General features: G+C 35.7%; 1 protein-coding gene across 1 annotated transcript in view; it reads left to right on the forward strand.

Annotated features, from left to right (window-relative positions):
• SPTLC1 (serine palmitoyltransferase long chain base subunit 1) overlaps window positions 1–20,664 on the forward strand; it is a 37,724-nt gene extending 17,060 nt beyond the window's left edge. Inside the window, exons 6-15 of the mRNA XM_075740192.1 lie at window positions 2,537–2,669; window positions 4,404–4,533; window positions 6,375–6,464; window positions 7,181–7,288; window positions 8,664–8,759; window positions 9,091–9,187; window positions 10,497–10,551; window positions 15,567–15,684; window positions 16,349–16,422; window positions 16,896–20,664. Coding sequence (XP_075596307.1) covers window positions 2,537–2,669; window positions 4,404–4,533; window positions 6,375–6,464; window positions 7,181–7,288; window positions 8,664–8,759; window positions 9,091–9,187; window positions 10,497–10,551; window positions 15,567–15,684; window positions 16,349–16,422; window positions 16,896–16,989 — 995 coding nt within the window. The 3' untranslated portion in view covers window positions 16,990–20,664. The remainder of the gene's footprint in view (window positions 1–2,536; window positions 2,670–4,403; window positions 4,534–6,374; window positions 6,465–7,180; window positions 7,289–8,663; window positions 8,760–9,090; window positions 9,188–10,496; window positions 10,552–15,566; window positions 15,685–16,348; window positions 16,423–16,895) is intronic.
• Window positions 20,665–21,506: the final 842 nt, after the last annotated feature.

Raw genomic sequence — 21,506 nt, forward strand, 5'->3', positions numbered from 1 at the left:
GTTGAGTCTTTGATATCAATCTTACGGATTATTCCTTACCCTAGAGCCGTAATTCATTTCTAAAGAAGGTGATGGTAGCCCATTGATTAGTAGAGAACTTCTTTGTCACTCAGAATTATCCCTTCTTAGGGGCTGATATTTCATATCAATATTAGAGATCTCTTGATTTGGAAATGTAGGTATCATGGTATGATTTATATTGACTTGATTCTTCATACCTCTGCCTACTTGAAGGGATTTCATAGATTTAGTGAGTCCCTATTAAGACATTTTTGCTTTGTGGTCTGTCCCTGAAACCTGCATCCATGCTTTTCATCAAGGGAATAAAGAACAGGAGAGTCAGGTAGTATTCTGTTTTTATTACAGTGGAATGGTAGTGAAGCCTTAGTTAATAAAGTTTTAAGCTTTTCAACCTCACAATTATATAAAGCATTCATTCCCTTATGTAATGATGTATCAAATTTGTGTATGCTGTATGTCATTCTGAATTTAAATGTTCTTGCCCTTGCCAAAATTTGCTAGGCTTGTAAAATTTTTTTCCTTAACACAAATCTGATTATATTCATTAGCTCATTATTGCTGACAGTATTTCTTTCACCCTCAATTTTTACACAGCCCTTGCTCAGTGTAGTGGTGGTTGTTGCTGAGTAAAGCTCGGTGAGAAGCATGCAAGTTTTCGTATTTAACTGTGATGGTCTTGTCATCTTTTCTTTTTTTTTAGTTAGAGGATGTAGGTGGGCTTTTACACTCGAACAAACATTTTTCCCCATTAGGTATCAATAGCTGAGCACTCGAAATAGTAGTTCAGTCCTTGTTTCCCCTAATTTGCTAATCTCTACTGTCGGGGCTTCAACAAGGAACATTTTTGCTGAATGTTGTTTATATTGCACGTTTTAAGTGCCACGTGGCCAGCCTCTTTTTTTGGTGCTTGATGCCAGAAAAAGGTCTTTCTTGGACTTTTTGGTGACTAATTGAATCAAAGTTCACCCATCCTGTTTTGAAGCCTGACTGGAGATTGTTTCATTGGTCCTGAAGTCCATGTAACAATAAAGAAAAAGACACAAAGATTCTGAAAAATGACCACTTGACATCTCTATCAGAAAGTACATCAGATAACTGCAATCAGTGTCTTTCCTTCCAAAGAAGTGGAGAAGAAAGGCTCTTCTAGGTTTCTCTGAATGTTTGGTAGATCAAATACAGCTGGATCAAAGTGAAAGGTAGCAAAAGAAAACTTGCAACTAGTAAGTGATTAAACTTTTAGTTTCCATTTAAAACCAGTGGAAAAACTGTTCCATTCTATTTTTTATGCTCAGGTAAACATTAGGAAAGGATTGTTGAAGATTTATAGTTTGTAGTCTGTGGATAAAATTGTTCTTGACCGTGATTGGGAGGCTGTTGTTTGAAGACATGTCTTTTGCTTTTACTGTATAAAACATGAATCAGGTGGGTGTGCCATTTTGGGGAAAGGTTACGCTAGAAATTTTTTTTAGTATTGCAGAGTTAAGATTTTTAAAAAGCCCTTTCTTCCTACACCCTTGCTGTTGGTACCTGGCTAGAAATAGTAAGACTGACATTACTGCACCTCATAGGCTATTCAAGAATCTATATTTTTAACTGATATTGCCTCATTTGATTCAATGAACTTTCAATAATTGCAAAAAGGTAACATTTGGTTGATGGTGATCTTTCAAGTCACACACTAAGGATATCTCTTCGCCCTTTAAACGTGTTTATTTTGAGTTGATAAAAGGCATGATTCTCTGACTAACATTTGCTAGCAGAAGCAGATGGTGGCAAAAGAGTTACACAATTAAAATAACTGTTTGATACAGGTTATTTTGCTTAGGCAGAATCCTTAATGCTGTGGTCACCTTTCTGCAGCAACAATCCACTCACCATGTGGTATTACCCCTCTTAATATTTTGATTTAGTAGTGTTTTCTTTCTAACATGGGTCACTTTGATCAAATTGGTTTGGGAAGTGCTTGTGTGTGTGTCAGTTTATCTTAAGAGTGAGTAATCTCTGGCATGGAGATGGTAACCTTTTCAATTGGCTGAAGTGTGTTCAGGAGATGCACTTCAGTTTTCTGTTATAATGATAGCTGTGCTATATGCAGTGGAAATACCGGCTTGGAAGAACTGACAGTCTGCCAACAGGACCTCATTAATTGCTATAAATTACATAGCTATTTGTTGTCTGTAGTAACTATGCTCCCTAGTCACAGTCCAGGAACCCTGCATCATTCACTTGTGGTCTAATCACAAGTAGATTTTAATTACCATTGCATAAGAACATGAGAGAGCCACATTACATAAATATGTTCAGACCTATCAAAGCTTCTGATTTAATATTGGGTTACTTGTGAGGTTAAGTAAGGCTGGATTGGTTGCAGCTGGTTTTAGAGAAGTTATTTGTAGGAAGAGTGTTTCAACAAGTAAACATTGTTTGCTTCAATTAGATGATCACTAAAAGCAATTATAGCCTTTCTGATAGGAACACAAGTAAATGATTTCTTTTCAATTTTTCTCTCAAATAGATGTGCATTTAGAATTAGAAGAACGACTAGCAAAATTCATGAGGACAGAGGAAGCTATAATATACTCATATGGTTTTGCAACAATTGCCAGTGCTATTCCTGCATATTCAAAAAGAGGGGACATTGTGTTTGTGTAAGTATTGTTTTCTACTTAGGAAATTCCAGATTAAAGAGTTTTCCTTTCAATTTTTCTTTTTTGTTATTGTTAATCATATTAACAATTTAAAAAATAATATTAGTTGTGATCAAGTATTTTGTTGTACAAAGCTTGAGTATCTTTTCTTTGCCAAATACTGCAAATCAAATCAGTTATTGCTTTACAATGGAAGAGCAGACTTTGGCACTCAGCCAAAAAAAAAACCAAACCCACCACCAAACTTGTCCATGCAAGAACTAACAGAAGTCTAATACCTAGTTTTGTTGTTAAGAAACTGTACAGTCATATTTGCTTTTCTCCTGTTTACTGGTGGCTTTTCACCTTTCTTGCAGGACAGTTTTTCCCCTCATGCATATTTGCAATGGATTAGTTGGATAAATATTGGTACATATTAAAATAACACAAGAACATCTATGCAGGGTCATACTAAGGATTCAGCAAGCCCAGCATCCGGTCCCTGAGAGTAGCCAGTCATAATTTGTCTAGGGAAGCATAAAAACCCAGGAGAAACAATGTAACAATACTCAAAAGTTACTGAGCCAAAGAGGAGGGTTTGGATTTAGTACTAGTTGATGGGTTTTTCTTACACCTTCCTATTCTTTCAGTACATGTGCAAATCTTTAATATCCACAATGCTTCTATGACATACAGTTTCACAGTTTAACTTGAACCTTTTATGAAAAAATATGAAGAAATACCCGTTTTGAATATAAGACCTACTAATTTCAATTGATGCATTTGATTTTTAGACAGTGAGCTGATGTATCTTCTCCACAGGGGGAATGAGTGAGTGGCTATGTGGAGCTTATCTGCCTGCTGGGGTTAAGCCACAACACACTGATACTTTTGTATTTGTCTGCCAAAATCTTTCTTCAGTGCTCTCTTTTCTAAGTGTAAGGCTTGCAGCCTATTTGACTTCTTTTCCAGAAGTTCTTTCATAACTTTGACCATGTTTTTTGGTCATCTTGGAGCATTTTCCACATCAGCTTTTTAAGATGAATGACCAGGATTGTGCACACTATGCAGGATTCCAGTGTGTCCTGGATTTAGCTATCTTGACTGTTTCAGCTTCTCACTGACAAAAGATCTCACTATATTTAGAAGCAACTTGGTTGAAATTACTGCATTTAGCATGTGCAGAAGGTCTGATTTGGTTGCCCCTTTTAAAAGATTACTCGACTTAAGTAGCTGTGAAATTGCATCCCCCATCATGCTCAGAGATTTGCTTTTCTAACACTTAAAAATGGTGGATAGTTCTTTGAACACTGAGGTAGTAATTCCAAAAGGATATTAAAAAGCAGGTTTTGAATACTTGGAGGACCAATATAAATGTTACAGGCACATCTTTGCACTTTTTTCCAAAGACCCAGAGCAAATGTAGTGAGAGGTTTCTGGGATGATTACCATGGTATTGTACCAGGTCCATGGAATGCTGTGCTCAAATAAACTGCTGTCACATACAAACAGAAGGACCAGTGTACACTTCACAAAAAAACATGTTGGCTTTCTGTTAGTGGATACAGTGCATGGGAAAGCTGAGAAGCCTTGGAAATGAGTTTTCAAAATGTAAGTAAGATGCTTTAATAAATCTGGTTTTAACTACACCTAAGTAAAGATATCTAGTCAAAAGCATGACAGTTCTAATAGCCAGCTTTCTTTGAATAATTGTTAAACCAAGTGCAAACTTACAAGGGCTCGTTGTATTTACAGAGATGAAGCTGCCTGCTTTGCTATTCAGAAGGGATTACAAGCATCTCGTAGTAACATCAAGTTATTTAAGCATAATGATATGGCTGACCTTGAACGACTGTTGAAAGAACAAGAGACTGAAGATCAAAAGGTACCATTCCTTTGAAAAAATATTTGTACTCTTTTCTGCCACCTGCCCCATGTTTTGTTACTGGATTGTGTAATTGAATTGATTAAATGCTTATAGGCAGTTATGTGGTTTTCATAAATCTCTATTGAGCAGTTAATGTTGCTTATGTATTAAGATACATTTTTAAAATTATTATTATTTATTTTCATATGGTTGCATAACCACTGGAAGTGAGCTCACAGGCATTGGTAATGGGAGAATATGGGTAGATGACTGAGGTATAAGATTATTTTATTTTTAAAAAATATTATTACAGAGCTTCTTTTTTTCATCTTTTAGAAATTTGTATAACTGCATTTGCCTAAAAAATCATGCAAGTTTAATATCAGTTCAAATGCCATACCATAAAATCAACACAAAAGTGGCTAGTTCTAACACTTTATAGAATCAACATGATTCTATTTTTTTTTTTTTTTCCTTAAACTCTTCCCCTATCTTGCACTCAACTCTTAAGATGTTCTCTCTTGAAAAATTTGGGTCAGTTTGATGGCTTGTTTCTCACTCTGACAATAATACAAAAGGGTATCCAAAAGCAGCTACTAAAATCAGGATCAGCAAGTACAGATAACTTGGTTAAATGAATTTTGGAAGAATTAGTTGAAGAGCTATCACCATTATGTGCCTTGTTCACGGAATGCTGGAAAGTTACAGACAATTGGAGGAAAGCTGATTTTGTGCTAACACAGAAAAAGTAAAGTAGATAAACTGCATAGTTACAAGCCAATCAGCTTAACGTCAGTCTAAATCAGTAATTGATCTGATTAATAGCAAATTTATAGAAAATGTACTAGTTCACATACCTTCATGGAAAATACATTTTGTTAGGTAATCTTTTCATTAGTTTTTAGATGTGGTTGACAGACTAGTGATGCAATTTGTGTAACACATTTGGTTTGTTAGAGCAGAGTGCTTTGATTTAGCTATATGGTTAAAGTTTCTTGATGTAATTAGCTGAATGTGAACATAAAGTCAGTGGCCAAGAGCTTAATATAGACCAGGTGTGTATAACTAAGACATACTTGACTAAGAAGGGGTACCAATAGAGCTGCTCCAACTTGTGGAGTCGACTGTGACTTGTTTTAGTGCTCACCACTCAGAAAAGTCAAACAGATGTCCTCTGAATCTTTTTACAAGAACTGAAAAAGGTAAGAAGCATGACTTAATATCTTTGATCAGGAAATATCAATAAGATTTAAAGTAAATACCAGGGGAATGGCGTTTTGAAACAACAAAACTCAAATCATACCATTGAAGTTTAAACAGAAACCAGTGCAGGATATTCTTATGGCCTACCTTGTCCAGAGATCAGACAAGGAGATTGTAATTTGAATGTTACGAATACTTTTGGATTGTGTTTTATGAGGACACTACTTGTGAGAAGTTTGTGCTGCACTGAGTGTCCTGGTGCACAAACTACTTGTTGAAAAGCCTTCTAAATGCACAGACTAATGATGAATACAACAGAGACCAAGATTTGTAGTATTTGTTCTGTAGTTGTATTGTTTGTATTTTATTCAAAAATTTCAAATGGATTGGTTGTGATTTGTTGCAAAGCATCTTAAATCTTGTGTAAGAGTTAAAAGCTTTAAAATTATTACAAAATAAAGAACCAGTCCAATGAGACATTGCAACTTTTATTACAAACGATAGGTACTAAGTTTCCACTAAACTAAAAGCTTACTTGAAAAAGAGACATTATCTTCCTTCCCTTCCCATTACTGTCCTTCCCCATCAAAAAAATCTTCAGAGCTTTGCTTGTTAGTAACAATTGATATGAACTGAAACTGCATCTTTCTCTGAAGAATCCTCGCAAGGCCCGTGTAACTCGAAGGTTTATTGTAGTGGAAGGATTGTATATGAACACAGGAGACATTTGCCCTCTTCCAGAATTGGTAAGTGGTTTCAGTTTGCCTTTTAAACTCTGCATATGAAAGCACGTGGCTAATGAAATAGTAGTATCATAGTTAAGCCTACATAGAAAAGCTCTGCATGTAGTTTTTTTGTTTACCTTCTTTCTTTCTCAAACATTGATAAAACACTGATCCCAAATCTTACATTATTTTGAAACTTCTGGTCAGGGTTAGGATTCCGAAGCTATGTGTTGTGAGACTTGCAAATTAATATCTGGTTATGATTTTAGTTTTTAACCTGTAAAATACACTTTATATTCAGGTTTACTGTATGATACTAAATCTCTAAACTAAGTTATATCCAAAAAAAAAAAAAAGTTCAAAGAAACCCTCACACAGCTGTCATAAGCAGTGACTCCAAGGAAAACATTTTCTATTCAGCCTAAATTGGCTTTTTGTGCAGTCTATATGTGGAAGAAATGCTGTGAAAATGCATCATCTTGAAAGTACTTGATAGCCTATATAAAAAAAAAATTTTTTTGGGGGGTACATGAACATGTATGAAATTTAGTCTTACATGGTGGAAGAATTTTGACGGCTTTTAATATCTATTAATGACAGAACACAACTCTAGAGCTGACATTTTTGCAGTATGCAGGATATTGTACTTGTCTGTATTTACATTAACTTCCCCATCCATTTTGTTACCAAATTTTGATGAGCTTGACTTGTATTTTATATCATTGGCTCTCATTTAGATAAAATTGAAGTATAAATACAAAGTTAGAATATTTTTGGAGGAGAGCCTTTCCTTTGGAGTTCTTGGAGAACATGGAAGAGGAGTTACTGAACACTTTGGAATAAATGTAAGTGCCTTTTTTGTGAGTTTTGTTGTGAACAAGAGACTTGTGGAGAAGCAAATTGCACAGTTGATTTCTTAGACTTATGACATTAACAATGTTTAGTAGTGTACAATAGAAATTTAAACATACTTTTCTTTATCAGTCTTAAAGCATTCAGGTCTTGGCACTTTTTGTCCACATGCTCACTTGAAATAATTTTACTTATCTTTAGTGAGGAAGGTAAAAGAATTTTTACAATGCATAATTTTATCCTTTTTTTGGACACTCAGTGAGATGATGATTGCAGTATTTTCCAGCTGCATTCACTTAAAGTGTCATGCTTACACAGAAATATTTGGCCTAAGTCGGAAAAATCTTCTCAGTATATAGCCAGCCCACTTTATTGCCTTTTGCTCCAGTGGGGAAAAACAGGATAAAGCTTTTGATGGTCCTTTTAAAGATGTTGTCTTACTACTTTACTGGCAGATTAAGCCAAACTATTTTTCCAGGAGTCTACCTTTTGTGGTGTTTATTCAGCTGAGAAGTACTTTGGAAATTCAAAACTGTATCCTTGCAGCTGTTTGCTAACATAACCACCTGAGCTGGGGAGGGAAGACGTGCTCTTTTGGTTGCCAGTGTCTCAGTGTGGAGCATCTCTCGCTGACAGTGTCTGAGTTGAGCTTCGAAGTGAAAAGTGAAATATCATTCATTCTGTCTTCCCCTATCTCCTATTGTTTTCACTTTAAGTGTCTTAATACCAAATGTGGAAAAGAGAAAATGAATGTTAAACAGCTTTAGAAAAGGAAACAAACAGTGCTGCTGTGATGCTTGCCAAGTACCATCTGATTAATTGGCTTCTATGTTAAATTCATTTATAAACATTATCTTTCAGTTTAGTCTGCTCAGAATGGGAATTTGTAACAGTGGTCATCAGTGTGCATTACAGAGATTGGCAGAAAATATACTTGCAACTAGCAAGTGAAATAAGACGTGTCTCTAAAGTTCAAACTCTGATTTAGCTAGGTTTATGCCCAATTTTAATCACATTCCAACCTATACTCACTGCAGTGGGACAACTTACGTTCTTAAAGGACACTGTCACACCAAGTGCTTTCAGGATTTGTCACCAGTATCTATGTAATTTGTTTTTTCGGTTTGTGTTCTTCACATTGCAATGCCTGAAAAAGAGTGATCCTATGTAAATTATCTACAGATCAATAAGTCTCAATTTCTAAAGTCCTTTTGTATTGCTTAAAATTGTTATTTCAGTTGTAGCTTCATTTTAATATGTGATGGTTTGGTGGATCTTCTCTAGTATTCACTAGATAGTAAGAAACAACATGCATCTTTAATAGATAATCAAAAGCATCTTTTAATAACTTGTTAATTTAACTGGCAGATTGATGATATAGATCTTATTAGTGCAAACATGGAAAATTCACTGGCTTCTATTGGAGGATTTTGCTGTGGAAGATCTTTTATTATTGACCATCAGGTAAGCCAGGTCTCATTTTTATGTGGTGTGACAGGATTAGTTGCTTAGATGTAAGAGTTAGTTACTAATATGAATTTGCAAGAAGTGTTATGACATAAATTATTATGCAACATTTGATTCCATACAGAAACTGTCGGGTTCTATGAAATATTGTAGATGAATTGGAGACCTACTTTTAAATCCTTCCATGAACCTATGTGGAGAAGAGGTTGTTTAAATGTATGTGAATTAACTTTTAAAACGCTGTCTATACTGCTATAAACAAAAAAGTTGTGTTTTGTTTTTTTTTTTTTTTTATTCCCCGCGTGGTTTTTCCCCCCCTCCACCACAGCGATTGTCTGGTCAAGGTTACTGCTTTTCTGCATCCCTACCTCCTTTGTTAGCTGCTGCTGCTATTGAGGCTCTGAATATTATGGAAGATAATCCAGGTACTTAATCCAGTCTTTCTTCACCCAAAACTAATAACTCATACTTCTCCATACTTCAATTCCTCACCCGTTTACTCTTAAGTCCTCTCTCTTTTTCAGCTAATTAATTTTACATGCATGTTTTTTTCTTCATATAATTTCCAATCCTGCTTTTCTTCTTCAATGTTTCCTCCCTTTTCCTTCTTCCAGCTGAAAATGAGCCAGTTAGTTGAGTCTAGGAGGTACAGAGATGGTTATCACTAAGCAAATAAGAAACTATTACTCTTCTTTATAGACTAGTGATGTGCTTCTTCCTTGAAAACAAATTCCTTCAAGACAAATGGAGGAAGGGAAGGTTAAAGAGAAACAAATGGGAATATAATTCCTCAGGAGTGAACAACACTTTGCTTTCCATTTGCACTACATAACTTTTTTTTTTTTTTCTACTCCACTAAGAAAAGAGAGAAGTAAGCATCCAGGCAAGAATCTCAGGAATGATCATGGTGCAAACACCTGCAATTTTGGCTGGACCAAGTACAGGACATTTGGATAAAGTTGGCAGGCAGGAGTTTCTACTCTATGAGTTGGAGAATTGCCTCTGTTGCTAGAACCGAAGAAAGACTTTCTGTGTGGGGCGTGGAGGGGGTGAAAAGCATATGAAAAAGGACAAAATTGGCCATATCTGTGTGTATTTGGTTTTAATCTTCATTAGCATCAACAGATTGGAGGACATCTGCAGAGAGATGCAGTATTTAATTTGTTGCAAATAAATAAAAACTACTGGGTAGCCCACGCCTAGTCCTCAGAAGTTAAACAAAAGCAAGGAAAAATTATGACTAAGTTATGGGACTGTTAGCTGTAGTGGAGGGTCAGCCTTTATTGAGGAAATGAACCAAAGTTTATAGATCCAGAAGTCAAAGTTTTCGTGTTTAAGAATCTGCAGTGAGTTGGTGAAAGGATCAAGGAACAGTCTGCATGGCTGTAGATATTTTATAAATGTAAATTTCAACTGCTATTTCAATCCCATTACCAAGAGTTTGTGTCATCCTTTCCATATGATCATAAACCACTGCAGCTGGAGTAATGAGATAAAGGGAAGTAATGCATTTGTCAGGTCTTAAAAGCCTGTCATTTCTTAGCAGAAATGGGAATTGGGAACATTACAAAAAGTAGTGAAGAGACTTAGTACTTCAGTAGATATGTATATCTTAGTTTTCCTTCCAGATACTTTTTTTGAAATCTTAGACTTATAGAAATGTTTAGTGGAAACAGGATTTCTAAGCCTTTTTGCTTTTTCTCTCTTTGTGTGTGTGTGTGTGTGTGTGTGTAGACATTTTTCAGACTCTCCGAGCTAAATGTGAACGGATTCACAAAGCTTTACAGGGGTAAGTGTGTTTTTTGTTGGGGATTTTTTTTGGCTGTTGTTGATTTGACCATGCCTTTATAATGCCAACTTTAAAAGAACTTTCCTTGCCCAAATCTATTTCTGGTTTTACAGATGCCTAGACTGGCGTCCGTACACTAAATTATGTGTGTATTAAAGGAAAAAAGTCACCCTTTCCCAACTGTCTCTGTTGTGCAACTAAAAAGAGTTCAGATTTTTAAAATCGCTTTAGAGGTATTCAAATGAAATTATACGTTAATGCTTGTGAGGATGTTAGCAAGCCCTTACACATTTAAGTCTTTAGGAGAGTGTGATAGCTTTCAGTGGTACGAAGTGTTGATAAGCATTTTGAAAAAAGAAGTCTAAGTAAAAACGTTTGGGGTATTGCTTAGCAGATACTTTAGGCAACTCAATGCACCTTGCAGTCACCCTTAATACAATATCGTTCTTACATAGGAGACTTGAATGTTAAATAGGTATAGAAGTATTCATTATTCTGGAGGAACATAGAGAATTGCCAGAATTTATCTGAAAAATAAGGATTCTTTTTAAAATTTCCCAACACTATCCTGTTTTAAAAGATGGCTATACTGAGTAATTGCTTTTTTTCCTGACAAGTTTTGATACTAAAATATAGAAATTACTTTTCAACAGCTGTTTAATGTGCTGAAAGATATGTTAGCTGGTATTTTACAATTCATTTTCTTCTATTCTGTTACGTATTACAGAAATGAATAACATTTAAACATACACAAAATCTGTAATGCATGACTGATTATACTAGCTGATTTTTTTTGTCGTATTAGTCAGTTATTCAGTGTGAGTTGCTTGTTATTTCAAATAAGCAGTTTCCTGCTTAGCTGATGTTTTATGTTAGAACTTTAGCTACGTTCAGCTTCTTTGGAATAATTCTACCATCAAATAATCCTTGTCTCCTTTGGCTGTGTTCTGTTTCAGCACAGGTTTAAAATGCATATGCGTTCAGGTCAAAGACACCCAGATGTTTCTACACTTGAAATTAAAATTTTAGAGTAACTTGTAAACTGTTAGCATCTCCTTTGCTAGTAATAGAATGTTATGATTGTACTAAAAGGAGAATAATTGTAATATTCTTCTGTACCTGTCATTTTTAGGAGATAATTATAACTATGTTTAAAATACAGGAAAAAATGTAAGGAAAAAATTATCAAGTTTTTACTTGTTAATATTCACTGCAAAACAGAAGTGAATAAGACATGGCTGGTACTTTTCTATCCTGTGACTAATTCTGCTTTTTCACTTAAATTCTGTGATTAGTATAGTCACAAATCAACAAGTAGACAAAATGCCTGAGTGTCTGTTCAGGGGGACATTTGTATTTTTGCCTTCTGGAAAACAGTGTGGTAACATGGAGGTCAAAAAAAAATTGCAAAGGAAGTAGTTCTTCTAGGTCATACTGTGAAAGAACTTTAAAGATTTAACAACCCTAGGGAATTGGGGAGCCCTGTAGCAAGAAAACTATCCTAACAATTGCATAAAGCAGTATCAGAGAGAAGATTTGAACGAATGTTTGCAGGGTCCAGTGTGTTTATCTTTTTTTTTTTTTTTTAATTAGTAACCACACTAGAAAAAGTGTGTGATGGTTTGAAAAGGAGCCAAAGTTTTCAGAAGAAGATTTTTTTAATGCTGTGATGTCAAATGAACTCATCTTCCATGCCTAACCATGGCTGCTGCTTGACTTCAGTTCTTAATGGTGCTCTCACTATGATAGAGTGGAACTATCTGTTGGTTTAAAAGAGAGCGTAAATGGTGGTAGAACTGTACACAAAGAAAGTGGGAAAGAATACAGTTTTTCTCCTTTCTCATAATAGAACAAATACAGTCAGAGGAACTAATTAAAAGTAAAGGAAATTTTTCTTTTCACCAAAGTGTAACTAACCCATGAAATTTAAGACTTGATTTGTAAGAAACAGTGCACAGTTAGCATTCCAAAAAAACTTTGGTCTTTATATGGAATATGATAGGGGAAGAAGCTATAGTGGTGTAAGCTAGAGGAATGACTGGTGTTTATTCCTGTTCTGGGTACAAGCCAAGTGCTGGTTTGTGGAAGAAATGGAAGAATTCTTCTGAATCCTGCATAGAACTACTTTCTTATTGTCTATGGAAGTTTGTAAAATGTAAGAAAATGCAGTAAGAGATGGGATGATTTACACAAATCGGGAATATTCTTAACTTTCTTAATGACCTTAGATAAAGTACATTTCTGTCTTGTATTCAAAACTACCTAGTGCCTTAGTAAATAGAAATGAAGAAGCTTTGTTGCAGGGAGACAGGATGGATGGGACAGAATTTTGTGTTTTTGAAAAGGCATGACAGTAGTAGCTAGTATCCCTTAAATAGTTCATTACTTATTGTATATCCTACACCTGTCTGAGAATTTTCCAATAAAGCAGGTTTTCAATGGGGAAAAGCAGATTTATTTTTAAAGATTTTCCTTCTAGAGAAACTTGGTGTTTTTTCAATGAAACCTCACTCTAGTTTCTGTTTGTGAAACTGATGGAAATGTTTATGGTGATCGGGGCAGCCTGGCTACACAGGGTTCCCTACCACCAAGAGCCTGGACCTGCCACTCAGTTCTGCAGCCTGTGCTTGTAGCTGGGTGAGGAGGGAGCTCCCCAAGGCTACATCCATACTGGTACGTTAATGTCAGGAAGCATTCCTGGGCACAGGATCTCAATTGTCTAGTCTGTCAAGTTGTTGATCTGTGGCATGGGTTTGGCCCAGGCCAAGCAGTGCTCTTTGAAAGGACTCTTGGAAACAGTTCAAGAGTTGGTGTGAGCCAGGAGCTGTTCCCAATAGTCAGTCTGGATGTGGCCACCCTGATGTGGGGACTCAGATTTTAGAAGTATGAATGTGAGTCATGTCATACCCATTCATCGTGGGGCCAGAAAACAGTCCAAGGCATATTTAATTTACTAATATAGAACTAGCCTTAAAAGGACTATTGGCATTCAAGAGGCTAGTTTTGTTCCTTTGTTACTTCAAAATCGGATCTTTCTCTCTTTTTTGTGTGGAAGTGGTACATTTTTGTTTGAAAATGAAATTTTCACAGCATTTCTCAGGAAAGAGAACTCTGATTTCAGGAAAGTTACAGTGTGCATGCATTGGATTCTCAAATACTTGTTGAATCTTAATTTGGCAGAGGCTCAGAAAAACATAGTTAGCACTTTACATGGAGGTAAACTATTGCCATAAGAAGGCCTCATGTTAAACTCCTGGGTTTCTTCAAATAGTTAGGTAAAATGAATTATGTAGTTCAGGTTACTTCAGCTGTAACTGACAGAAAAAGTTTTAAGATTAAAATTGTTTAAAACTCATAAGCAGCCTCTGTGACTAAGTGTATAGCAAATACAAAGCATGCTGTTCAAGCAGAGACTCAGTTTGAATGGAAGTGATACAAAGCCTGCTTGCTACCCATCTTATTTATTCTTTGGAGGGGGGCATGTATGATTATCTATTTCAATTAAAGAATTATGTATATTTTGTAAATAGAAGCTAACACTGTCTCTCTCTAAACAAAACCTAATTGTTTTAGTAGCTTCTCTTAAAATCTGTTCTCCAGGAAATAGATTTCTATTACAGTGAAACTTCATCTGACTTCTACTCTGATTTCCTGACTTGTAGAACGCTACTTCTTAGAAGTCAGGTCACTCCTAGGGAACAATAACTAAGAACAACTATGTTATACAGCTATACTGTGTATTGTCTTTCTACTTTGTACCTTGGACTTGTACTACTGGACCTTGGACTGCTTTTCCTTGTCCTTTATGGTACCAAACGTTGTATTCCTGATCCCTAGATATGTGTGCAGTTGTGAGACAAATGCAGTGTGTGCTTGTGTATTAAAGAAATCACCTGTGTTTCGTTAGTTTGCAAGTGTAGGTGAATGTCACCAGAATGTTTGCAGTTTTGTGGCTGAAGAAGAATATCAGTTTGATTTGTCTTTCTGGAATCGACTGTGGATTGAAATAACATTGTAGAAATCATGCAAGATGCTTTTCATGCTAGAGTATAATTTTATTTTTTCAAGGTTATAATTGATTCAGTGTGTTTGTAGTGCCAATTCTCTCTCGTATAGGCTCCTATAGTTCCCTTGTTTATGGATTTAACATCTCTTCTGCTCCAACTGGGTCTTGAACTTTCTAAAAACAGAAAAGTCAGTTGACAATGAGGGTATAAACTTAAAATGTGTGTGTCAGGCAAGCTTATCAAAGTCAGGAAATCAAAATTATGGCTGATGGTAGCCATGCCTTTATGGGACCTGTTAATTTTGGAGACCAGATATTTTGCTTGGTACGTGGATACAGTTTTTTGAGGGGAATAACTCAGTCCTGAGTGTGATGATATAATGTGTCAGGACAATGACAATCAAATGTCAATCATTCAATCAAATTCTAGGAACCTGATTAACAAATGTCCCCACAAAAAGACGTGGGTGCAATTCTAGTAATATAAGTAATTTTAGAGAGGTTTCTGACTAAGTGACAGATGATGTTGTAAAGATTTTCTACAGGAAATAATTTAAAAACAATAGTCTTGCCAAAAATTAAACCTTGTTTCTTCTTATCATGTGAGTAAAAAGGCTTAGTATTATTTTCTTAACATAGACTCCAAAGACTTGACTTAGCTGGCTGTGTTTTTATCAGCAACATACAGGCCTAACACTAACATTTCTCCCACATCTTCATAAGGATCCATGCAGAATTTCTGAATCCTCAATCCTTTTGCAAAAGGAGGAATCATTATTGTTACACAAACTTACTGAAACTGCATTTAGTAAACTCCTTAGGAAAGACATTCACTTGATAAGTTTTGTTATCTTATTGCAAGCTGAAATGCACATATGTTTTGTCTGCATTAGTATTAATAAAGTGAAATATCCCCTTCTCACTCACCACCTAGAAAGGGGAAACACCATCTAGAACCTTAACACGTGTTCAGGTAGGATGTGCGTTAAAGGCTTTTTATTTGTTGTAGGATTTCTGGCTTAAAAGTAGTGGGAGAATCTTTTTCTCCAGCATTACACCTACAGTTGGAAGAGAGCTGTGGATCTCGAGAAGATGATGTGAAGCTACTCAAAAGAGTTGTGGATTACGTAAGTGTCCCCATAGCAATTAAGATATATCATTGCCTTTGGATGTGAGTAATGAATGAAGTGCATGTGGGTAGAGAGGCTTGTTGGGTAAGTTGTTGGAATGTCTTGCAGGAACACTGCAAGAAGCTCAGTTTCTTTGCTGACTATTGGGCTATATTAAAGACCATCTTCTAACCATTTCTTGCTGCAGATGTTTCAGTCTGTAGCACTGGATAAAAATATGTATTAGACCTTTTCACTTCAGAAAATAATTCTTTCCTGTTACGTACTTCAAAACTCAAAGTAAATTTGCATATAAAACAGTTGCTTAGAAAGCTTTATGATATTCATAAGAGTACAGGTGGTCGTTTAAAGACTTTCAAGATTTCCTTGATAATATGCTTAAATATGATTTAATAGCCTACTTAATACAACATTTTTGTCTGATTGCTGATTTGTCTGTAGATGAAAGCTAAAGAAGCTACACCCTAATACGTTTTATATGTTTATGCTGTATTAATATTAGAGATGATTTTGCACAACCTTCAAAACCTCCATTTGGGAAAGAACTTACAGTTATCCTGACATCAAACTCATAAAAGTTAGTTATATGTATTTGGCGATCAAAATGATATACCATCAGAAGTTCCCAGATTGATGACTGCTATATTTTCTTTAATTGTAGTGCATGAATAGTGGTATTGCATTAACTCAGGCCCGCTATCTGGAGAAGGAAGAAAAATGTCTTCCTCCACCCAGGTTAGTAGAAAGTCAATACATTATTTCATTTTATTGGATATGACTCTCTCTTTTCATACAATGCTGGGGTTTTGTTCAGTAGACTGTATTGAGTAGTTAGCTCTGTAAAAAATGGGAAGGGCTGCATTTTGAGGTGTATTTTCAGTGACTGTAACAGAATGCTAATACCCTTACATAACTGTGTCAAAACTACCTGAATCTCAGTGATCGGTGTGTTGCCTGTTATCATGCACATTTCTGTGAACTGCGCATCTGCAGGTAAAAAAGATAACAATCAAATTTCCGTGGTGTGTATGGGGGGAGAAAAAGTCATCTGATCATTTCTGTTTAGTCATATGTCTTGTTTCTGGTTGAATTTGAATTCATAATAATTTCCTTAGAGATAGTGATTTTAATGCATTAAAATTAGTGGAAGAAAAGTCTAAAGCTGAAGGCAAGGAGTAATGTTTACTGTGTATGTTCTGTTTTTGTAGTATTCGGGTAGTGGTAACAGTGGAACAAACAGAACAAGAACTGGACAAAGCTGCATCAATTCTTAAGGAAGCTGCACAGTCTGTATTGAATTAGACTGCTGTTTGGATTCCTCTCCTCAAATTATCAGGATAAGCGTTTTACACACTGTACAGTGACTTTACTTCAGATATTCAAGTTCTTCCACTTCATGGCATTGAAACCTGACTGAGTAACGAGATTGTTCTAGAGTGGTACAAATGCAGTGAGAGGAAGAATATTGAATTTTGGAACTGGTGAATGACACAGTGTATTTGCAATTCAAACTCTACCATTTACTAGCATTCCTTAAAATGGGATATCATTGTTGCATACAGGACTCTTTCATAAGTTGCATCGTAAAAAGTCCTAAATTTATTTCTTCAAACCCTTAAACATTTTCAGAAATGTATATGAACATTCAGTTTTCCCCCAAAACATGTAAAATGTAGTTTTCTCTACATACTCTCAGAATGTAGGAACTTCAAATAAATTTCAGGGAATTACTCCCACCCCTAAATGAAGGTAGACTGTTCCTAATACTGCCAAAAGGGAGAAAATAACACATTAAGAGATAATTTTGTGCTATATTACATCATTTATTATTTAATTATAGGAGGAACTTCAATTGTTTTTTGTTTATATCTTTCTCTAACCATTTTTGGAAGAGAGTTTTTAAGAATGCCTGGCTAGAGAATTCCATTATCTAAATGGTAAATTCATAATAAATACTATTTGCTTCCTGCATTTCATATGTAATTATATGCATGTTTCATATTATGGGTGAGGTTTTTCATATTATTAACTCTAAAACATCTAAACTGAAAACTCTGAATTGTGAAACTGATGTGATTCCATTATAGTATAGTCGGGGTGGCTTTGCATTAGTCTTGAAGAGGAGTCACAACCAACATGAAGAATGAACCAAGGTTTTGAAACAGCAACTAAATACTAGCTTAGTCAAACTGCAATAAGCACTAAAATGGCATGTGCCAAAATTTCCCTCTAAATGACTCTATCTTAGATGGCAAGACTCACAGGTAGCTAATAAGAGTGTAGATGGTACAAATACTATTGAAATACGACTCAATTCATGCACATAAAATCCCTATGTAACTGGATAGTAATATCTGGAGGTTATGCTGTCAGGATTTTCAGTAAGCACAGATGGACGTTACACAGATGGACACATTACACCAATCAGAGGAAACTGATAAGGAAGGATGACAGTAAGCTGTACCTTTTTATAAAAAAACCCTATAGCTATGTATTTCAGAATTTTGCTTTAAGAATGCTCGTTTAAATATTTTATGTTCTGCCTGATCTGTATTCTGGGTTGCTTCATACTTGCATGCCTTTTTGATTGCTGCTACAGGGACTACAGGACTGGTTTTGAGAAACATTGTTTAAATAAAATGTTAATCATGTTTCATTCAGATTTTCACTTATCATATAACTAGATTTTGTAGCATCATCAACTATTTTGTTGAATATTCTGCATCAGATGAACATAGTCTATGTTGCCTCCTTCAGTTCATAGTGACTGTCTCTGCACTGACTTTCAAACCTTCTCACCAGCTAAAGTTGTGTTGGGACACTTTTGTGATTGTCGCTTGACTATTTGAAATAGTCAAATCATTACCTGTCCAATGCAAAGAAACCTTCATCCCAATGTGGAAGAGTATTCCTGTTTCACTCGCATTTACTTTTTTCTCTATTAACTAAGTAAAAGCCTGTGAGAAGCCAACGATTTAAAAGAGAAAAGATGTGGGGAAGGAAGCTGATTCCTGTTTTACAGACTGGAACCAAAGTGCAGAACAATCACCCTTCCCAAGACCCTCAGAGATGTGGGAAATGGAAATGAAAACATCACTATACTTTGAGCTTGTGAGCCATTTTTGGTTCGATAATTGACACCTGAACATTCAAGTAAACTCAAGCCTTTGATGTATGAGCTGAGAACAAATGACGTACTTGGATTCCAATGCAGCATAGTAAATGGGCTTGGAGTTCAAGGTAAACCTGTGAAGGTAAGCAAATCACAAATTAGCAGTGAAATAATAGGTTGCGGAATCTATACTCAATTCTTGTGTTTTGTTTTAGGTTGTCTGCAAGTGGGGGAATTTTTTTTTGTTGTGCTTTTGAAGACTAGCAACAATCTTTAGATACATGGGTTTGTTTTGTTGGTTTTGGTTTTTTGCTTTAAAATGAAGCGATAACACCTAAATTGGTAGGAAGCAGAGTGGAATTTCTTGCAATTTCAAAGTCATGACTAAGTAGTTCTGATGAAACAAAAGTTCAAATATATTGTTAAGAGATACTGTCATCTGATTCATTTGGCAAACTCATCATTAAAACACTGGTAAAACTGCCTTTGTCCATTTTTGTTGTTTACAAGTGTATAGAACAGAAGTATTTAGGTCACACTAAGTGAACACCTTATGGTTGATAGCAGTTGAAGTACGGTTATAATGTGTGTTTTACTGACAGGTTATATACATGGTCTCTCTGAGAAATTAATACGCTTATGAGATGTGGCTGGTGGAGAGAGAGATCCCTGGTCAGTTTACATGTCTGACCCTCTTCATTTTGCCTTTTTTGATAAATGTCTCTGACATGTCAAGCGGATGAAGGGAAGAGTGGCTCTGGGGAAAAAAGTTGGTTGGGATTAGGGAGACAGCAGGTGATTCTGGTTAAACTTTTGACATTAAAAAATCAGAAGCCTATTAAGGTGTTTAAGTTCTCAGTGCTCTAGGCTGATAAATATATGAACAAGCCTGTTTTAGTTGTTTTGTGGTTATGTTTGGATGAAGCAGGGCTTTCATCTATTTCTTCAGATGTGAAAGCAAGGCTGGGGTCTTAGTAAATAAATGGAAAGTTATTTAGCAGGATACTGTGAGGTGAATCAAACACATAAGGGCCTTATCCTGAACTTCAGGGTTTCTGTTGAAAATGAATATCTGGATTCTTAATTTTAATTAAACTAGTTTATGTGTTTTGCCCTGCCAAGTACTTGGAACGGAGTTTCAGCTAAGTTGAAGCATCAGGTTAATAAACAGTGATCAAAAATAAATGTTGGTGGTTGGTTGGTTTGGTTTTTTTACTGAACATTAGTAGTTGAGAAGGAATGCATTTAACTGTAATAAGGTGACCATTTATTGAAATTGTCCTGATGAAAGCAATTGTGTGCAGTATGTGGGGACCGGGATAGACTGGAAAGAATTTATACTTTGAAGATATTTTGGCTTGAAGAAACGTGTCTACATTTATATATATATATATTCCTTTTTTAAACAGAGAAATCTATTTTCCCTGAATATTTTAAAATACAGGTTCATTGTTTCTGTAGGAAAACGTACAGATGCCTTTTCTGTTTATAATAGTAATTATTTTTGGATAGGAGGTGAAATGCATAAGGAGAGTATTAAGAAAGAAAGAGGTATGGCCGAATACCTTTGATTTTTTTTTTCCCCCCACTTTTGAAATACGATCCCAGTCACTGAACAGAATGGTGTACTGTCTTCTTTCTGTCACTCCATCTGGACTTTATTATTTTAAACAGGGTTGCGGAGTGTTGGCATTCACTGATCTAGGAAGTTGCTACCACAAAAGTGTCTTGCATCTTAAGATGAGTCGAGAAATGTACATGAGCTGTAAATGCTGCTTAAACAAAGGAAATATTTACAACTAACAGAAAGCATTTGTACATTAAACTGTTTCAGTGTCCTAATAAAAGGAAGTGTCTGGATAACATTTCTTGTTGTGTTTTTATGTTCTTCGGCAGTTTTCATGCTAATAAGATGATGGACTTGGTCTGTCTTGCTGTTGATGGATTTTTCAGATTTTAGTTTCCTGTCCAGTGTGCGCTAGTTCATTGCAAAATACATGTAGTAGAAGTCACATAAACTAATAAATAAGGTGAGCTGCAGATTGCTGGAAGTATCTATCAGGGAAGGACAGTTCTCTGTATGACCAATTTCTAATGCTTAGGTAACAGATACTTAGGGAAAACTACTGTTAGAAACTAGACACTGGGCCAGATACAGTTTTGCTGTGGCTCAGTATAGAACTTCTGATATATCAACAAACTCCTGAGTCCAGGTGAAATATGCCCCAGCTTTGAAAGACCTTTACAGAAGAAAATACTGCAATTTAGCCTGCTGTGACCTGTTAATAAGATTTCTGTATTTACCCCTGCTATTAACAGTGTTACCACCTGACTTTGCATGCTCTTTGGATAACTGAGCTGCATTTTCCAACAGGGGATGCAGTGTTGTTAGTTGAAAACCCTAAATATTGGATTCAGAGGAAAAACTTACGTAGAATTGGAAATGTATAATCCACTGGTTAACTTACATTTGACAGGGGCCAAAGATGAGAACAATTTGGGGCATTACTAACAGAGATAGAGACATGATCATCCCACTCTACTCAGCACTTGCAGACTGTACTTGGAGTACTGTGTCCAGTTCTGGTCCCCACAATTCAAGAAAGATGCAGACAGGCTGATAAGGTCCAGAGGAGGGCCATGAAGACAACCAAAGGGTCGGAGAATCCGCCCTGTGAGGAAAGACTAAAGGATTCAGGTCTCTTGT

Source organism: Balearica regulorum, chromosome Z (assembly GCF_011004875.1).
Source record: "Balearica regulorum gibbericeps isolate bBalReg1 chromosome Z, bBalReg1.pri, whole genome shotgun sequence".
Taxonomy (NCBI): domain Eukaryota; kingdom Metazoa; phylum Chordata; class Aves; order Gruiformes; family Gruidae; genus Balearica; species Balearica regulorum.